The sequence below is a fragment of the Dermacentor silvarum genome, chromosome 5 (assembly GCF_013339745.2).
Source record: "Dermacentor silvarum isolate Dsil-2018 chromosome 5, BIME_Dsil_1.4, whole genome shotgun sequence".
NCBI classification, from domain to species: Eukaryota; Metazoa; Arthropoda; class Arachnida; order Ixodida; family Ixodidae; genus Dermacentor; species Dermacentor silvarum.
The window spans coordinates 15,871,438-15,877,004 of NC_051158.1; the positions used below are offsets into that span (position 1 = coordinate 15,871,438).

General features: G+C 43.5%; 1 protein-coding gene across 1 annotated transcript; it reads left to right on the top strand.

Annotated features, from left to right (window-relative positions):
* Positions 1 to 723: 723 nt before the first annotated feature.
* Positions 724 to 5,078, top strand: LOC125945542 (uncharacterized). The gene is made up of 3 exons (XM_049667421.1): positions 724 to 1,011; positions 2,412 to 2,749; positions 4,786 to 5,078. The coding sequence occupies exons 2-3, from the start codon at positions 2,484 to 2,486 to the stop codon at positions 4,853 to 4,855; spliced, it is 336 nt and encodes a 111-aa protein (XP_049523378.1). The 5' UTR covers positions 724 to 1,011; positions 2,412 to 2,483; the 3' UTR covers positions 4,856 to 5,078.
* The last annotated feature ends 489 nt before the right edge of the window (positions 5,079 to 5,567 follow it).

The window sequence follows — 5,567 nt, forward strand, 5'->3', positions numbered from 1 at the left end:
TTGCAATTGCAAAATTGAAGTTCTTGCCTCTCGTTCTGCATGTTTATTCGCGAACCTACCTAGTGGCACCTGCCCATTCTAGACGATTGGCCAAGAATGTTCACATACCTAGTTGCATACTCATGGCTGTATAGTCGCATACAAGTTGTACATTCGGAAAGACAGCAGCCAGGAGCAAGCAGCCGCTAAATGCAGAAAGAAGCAAAGAAAACTACGATTTAAAACATCGCTTACATCATATCAAGAAGAAAATTTTTTAATGCTGTTCATAAGTCAAAATAACTTTGCCGAGAAACGCCATAGTAGAAGATTCGGGACTAATCTTTCTCAACTGGGGATCTTTAACCTAACGTGCACACAAAAGCGTGGCAAAGGAATGATTTTGCATTCCACTGCTGTCAGAATGACCTGGGAAGCAAACCCCGCGGCACGTCCTGTTCCGCAGAAGTACGTGCTAATCAGCCACCCCGATGGATGAGGAACACAAGATGTGAGACATCTCTTGCTGTTAAATCTTATTTGCAGCATTTGAAGTGGGTGCGACGCGCCTATAAGAGGTTTAGTTGGTACCCTCGCCACCAGATGTCGAGCCTACCTAATATCCGGTTCTTCGATGTCAGCGCGCGAACTCACTTTTATGCAACATTCTTCTTTTTGTATTCCTCAGCGTTTTTTTTTTTTTTCAAGAACAAATCCTCAGTGCCAGCTGGGAGAGCTTTCAAAGCCGACCGTTTTCGAAATGCTTTTCTGACACGTAAGCTGCATGTCTTGACGGCAGAGTTATGTAGCCCACACAACTTGGTGAGCTGTTGAACACCGACTCAGAATGACAGAGCTCGTATTGTGCTTGCTTTTTCTTTCTTTTTAGTCATGGTGGCGTAAGAGAACAAATAATTACAAGTGATCCATTAACCAGAATTAAACACAGGGTGGCTGAACGTCGAGCCCTTGTGTATACTTCTGGCCATTTTCTGCTGAAGAGAGGCCGATGGCTGTTCTGCTTGATATCGGGTGAGTTTTTGTCACTATATTTTCGCAATTATGCAAACCTTGCAATTTTGCAGGGGTATCCGTCTTTTGCTGTTAATAAGTTTGGTCTTTGGTTATCCCCGAGTACCGTCATTTCTTATAGCCGATAGCACCTGCTAAGTATTCTCTTAAAAAAATTTCAGACAGAATAAAGATAAACTACAGCAGCATGTACTATTAAATTGGGGCAATCAGATTGCACTTTGAAAGCAGCAGATACTATTTCAAATATAGTTCCAAGGCACAGAAGAGACCGAGAGAAAAAAAATTAATGAGAGAAAAAGCGAAGACGTAGAACGTATCCCTGGCCTGCTATTCCACATTGTTTTCCTCCCAGCATGTGAGCCTTTATGCAAGGTATATACGTAGTACTGCAACGTCATTGGTGTGCCCGTGTCAAAAACATGACGCCCCCCCCCCCCCCCCCCCCCCCCAAAGGCATGAAAGCTTCGGCTTCCTGTAATCGCTAGCTTTGTTTACATGCACTTGGTCGTTTACAAATCAGCTCGACACAGCTTGTTATGCTGAAATCCGGTTGTCGGTATCATGCGAAGCATGGTTGGAACGCTAGCAAGTCGAGCAGAAATGGTGTTGTGGCAGATTAGGTCGATACTTCCGCAAGATGTGCGTTGACTTGCGCGTGAGACGTGTCGGGGTCTAACACACTGGAGACAGGCAAAGAGCTGCGGTGTGCCCAGTGGTAGCCGAGAGACACCGCTAAAAGACATGTATCGAATTATCAGCGCGTTATTCATGTATACTGCGCTTCATCCACAACAAGCAGTGCTACGGAGGCTAGATAAACTTGTCTCCCTGCTCGCATACGCGACCCCCAAAATAGTTCCTCGTATATGAGGATATATGACTACGCGTCATGTAATTCGACATAGCATTAGGTCTCGCACTTATATGTCACCAAATTAAGACGCATTTATTACATGGAAGGCATCGCAGATCAGAACCTATTCACCACTGAGCGAGTGGAATGACACTTATCTGCGAACAGCGGGCACAGTACATCTTTTAGGCTTGTGACCGAAGCGTAGTACGTCGCATCCTGGAAATACGAAGATACACAAATAATACGAGAATTAATATAACATTGAGTCCACAAGTTGTAGTTGTAATATATTAAGTAATGATTCCGCAGAAAGTGTGGCAGATCAAAAGCAAACTAGTGCACCACGAAACTCGTGGAGAGATACGTTTATGGCCGGACTACATGCGTAGCATCAGCAGCATTGCCTGCTGCGTAAGAAATATAGTAAACAGTTACTGTGGGTACTTGGGTCACGCGTGTCGCAGAGATAAGCGTCTCGCGCTCGGTGTAACTTGAGCAAGTGAATTGTAAATGGTTTATTCGTCTTTTTTTTTTTTTTCAGACGAGGGCCAACTCTCTGGAACTGGATACGCGAAAACGGAGTGCTTGGAAACACAGCTGATATATAGATACGATGAAGCACCCAGTGTTCGCCACATCACCGGTCGCCATGACAACACTGGTCATGATGGTGGTGGCTCTAGCGGCTTCGTTGGGGTTAGTGGCAGCTGCAAGGGACACGCCTGGCAGGTGCAAGGAATCCTTCTGCCGCAGGTTGTGCGTCGCCTGGCGCCACCTGACGGGAGTGTGTCTCGAGTTCTGGCCGTACAGGGACGAGAAGAGGTGCCACTGCTCGGACGTTTGGTTTCGTTCGCCAAAACGAGGGCGCGCCATTGGAAGGTACAAGAAAGTATTGAAGTATTGAGTGAGTCTAGAGGCAGGCACAGTACATGAGATAAAATACATACTCGGGCTAGTTGGTCGTACGTTATGACATTCAAAGAACACAATCTGACGCATATTTTCAAAGTTGTATAAACTGTGCCACACGTTTTTCACACGTAAAAAGGATGACATTAGTAAGTACGAAAGTTGAGAAATACAAGTTATTTTAATTTGATACTAAAGTGTCGATCTAAACATCCTATAGAGCTGGCATCATCGACACTATTGTGGCGACATGTCTACTTCTTCATGCATATAAAACCCCGCTTTAAAGGGCGCGTATGATGAACCGACAGTGGCTGCATTAGTTAACGCAGGTGGCCTCGCAACCCGGAGGTCGCTGGTTGGAATCAGGAGCCCCCACGAGCAATCTTTATTTTCGCGCCGCTTGGGTTCTTTCCGTACGCCAACACCAACACCGACACGAGTAAGGCAATGCAAGCTTCGCTTGAAAAGTTAAAAAAAAAAGAACACATCGCCTCAATTTAGCGTGAAAGTCACATGTACATTCAGCCATCGCAAAAGATAACGGGGACAATATAAATCTGGAAGGCTTTGCCAAAGGACATTGTTGAATGAGATTCTGTAGATGGCATTGTTGCAAAATTGGAGCTATATTTTGCTGCGCATAAGTGCTTCTTTAGCGCGTAGTTCACAATATAATGCGTAGGATAAGTGCTTGGGAAATCATGCACGTGTATTTGTGTGCTACTTTATAATTTGCGTTGTGCTTTTGCAATGCATTGAAAAGTGGTAGTTTATTGACCCCCCCCCCCCCCCCCCCGTAACTACAATAATGTCATATGACTAATACTGTAATTGTCGTGAGCACCTTTTGTTGTTCCTTCTTAATTCACTTCAAAGAAACTTTTTTGTGTTGGATGGAAGTGTTATTGCATGGCAGTGTTTCTTTCTTTCTTTAATTTTGTTCCTTTTTTTCTTTTTTTTTACGCTCATGTAAATTTTACCTGTTTGGGCCTGTGCAAAAGGCTCACAGTGGTGTTAAATAAAATAAAAGAAGTATAACCACAGTCATGCTAAATCAGAATAAATATTTATTTTGCTCACGTAGCATTAAAAGAAATCCACCAGTATTTGGCCACATTAGGCCTGTGCTTCGTTCATGTGGGACCCTAATATATCACCAGTGAAGATTGTCAACAGCTTGAAGCTGTAAAAAATCGATCAGTTAAGTTATTTCATCGTCACTACAACCGTACAGTGAGTGCGCATGAAATATTGTCTTAACCTCCCGTTGCTTATGAGCCGTCTCAGGATTTCATGCCTCACTCTGTTCCATAAAACATACCAGCCCAATCTTCGCTCACGTTTTATACCTCCACTGTCATTTACAGTATATCACGTCGATCTGGTCATGCACACAAGGTTTTTGTTCCACAGTGCAAAACTGCGACATTTTCAACTTAATGGCACCCAAAACTTGCAATCAGTGGAATCAGCTCCCACATAGTTTTGTATCACGGATCAGTGCTGTTATAAACATGCTATAATTAACCTCGTTGCAACTGAATAACATAACGATAAAGTTTTGTTGGCATTTGCATTTGGCTTCTTTTATTGATTTACACTTATATTACTTTTTATTATTATTGAGTTACACTTGCAATAATATGTGTTCATCGTTACTGAGATATTGTATTATCATTAGTATTGTTGTGCTAAACTTCTACAGGTATTCTGTTTATTTCAAGTATATTGCTGTGATTTAAACTCAAAATGTTTTGTACCGTATTTATGTAAACTTGTGTTTCGTGGCTAACGTATTGTGGTTCATGTTTGCGGCAGGCTGAACATCTTTCGCGATGGCAGTGCCACCACTGCTCCATGGTTTAGAACCTTGTTTGCATACGGCGTGACCTGACTAACGTTGGACCCGACACTGCTTCTGAAGTTCCTGTCTTTTTATTTCGTTCAGTGCAAGTTTCCGGTGAGCAGTGCATTTCCTGATATCTTTTGTCTCTCTTTTGCAGGTTTTCCGATCGGCATGTGTTTCGACTGGTGACGCCACCTCAGCTTGTGCAGCGACGGATACAGCGTTAGGCGAGCCTTAGAAGGATATTCCTACGTTGAAAAAGAAGAAGAGAAGCCTAGTTACTATAAAATTGTATATACACAGGGATGGTTTATGCATACAGTGTGGTGAACCAAAAACAATTGAACACTTTCTCCTTGCCTGTCGCTGACTTTCCTCAGTAAGAATAAGGTTGCTCGAGGTCGCTATAAACAAGCTTGGCCTCAACATGAACGTCCCTGCCCTGCTTCCGTTTGGAGCTTCCACTTTATGATACAGCCACCGGAATGTTTGCACAACGATGAAAGACTTTATTTTGGCCAAAATTGGCTGCCTTCCTAAAACAGTAAATTTGCGATAATTATTTATCTATTTTTCGATTAACTTAACCATGATGACTGTTCCACTTTGAACACCGAGCAAAATACGTCTTCCCCAGTATTTTCTTTTCTCTAAACTTCTTTCACCCATTTTGTGCAAACCGCCCAATTCTTGGCTGATCCCACGCGGTGGGTATGTGCCATTTGCTCAGAAGAACGAAAACAGCCATCGCCAAAATGTGGTCCTCTTATAGTCAAACGTGCTTGATTGTACCCGATAAAATGGGTCGGACATGCACTTACCGCTGGTTTCGTGATGAGCCTCGCTGCGGCAAGCTTGAAGTGACCCAACGACAGCGGTGACTCACAACGCTCACAATCACGCAAGAATGGGCCTCTAGTCCTGGCGGTGTGGGCAAAT

What these genes read in the sequence shown, in the direction of transcription:
- LOC125945542 (XM_049667421.1), top strand. Translation starts at nt 2,484, where the DNA reads ATGAAGCACCCAGTGTTCGCCACATCACCGGTCGCCATGACAACACTG. An exon ending in CGAGGGCGCGCCATTGGAAG is followed by an intron (nt 2,750 to 4,785) that starts GTACAAGAAAGT and finishes TCTCTTTTGCAG; the next exon opens with GTTTTCCGATCGGCATGTGT.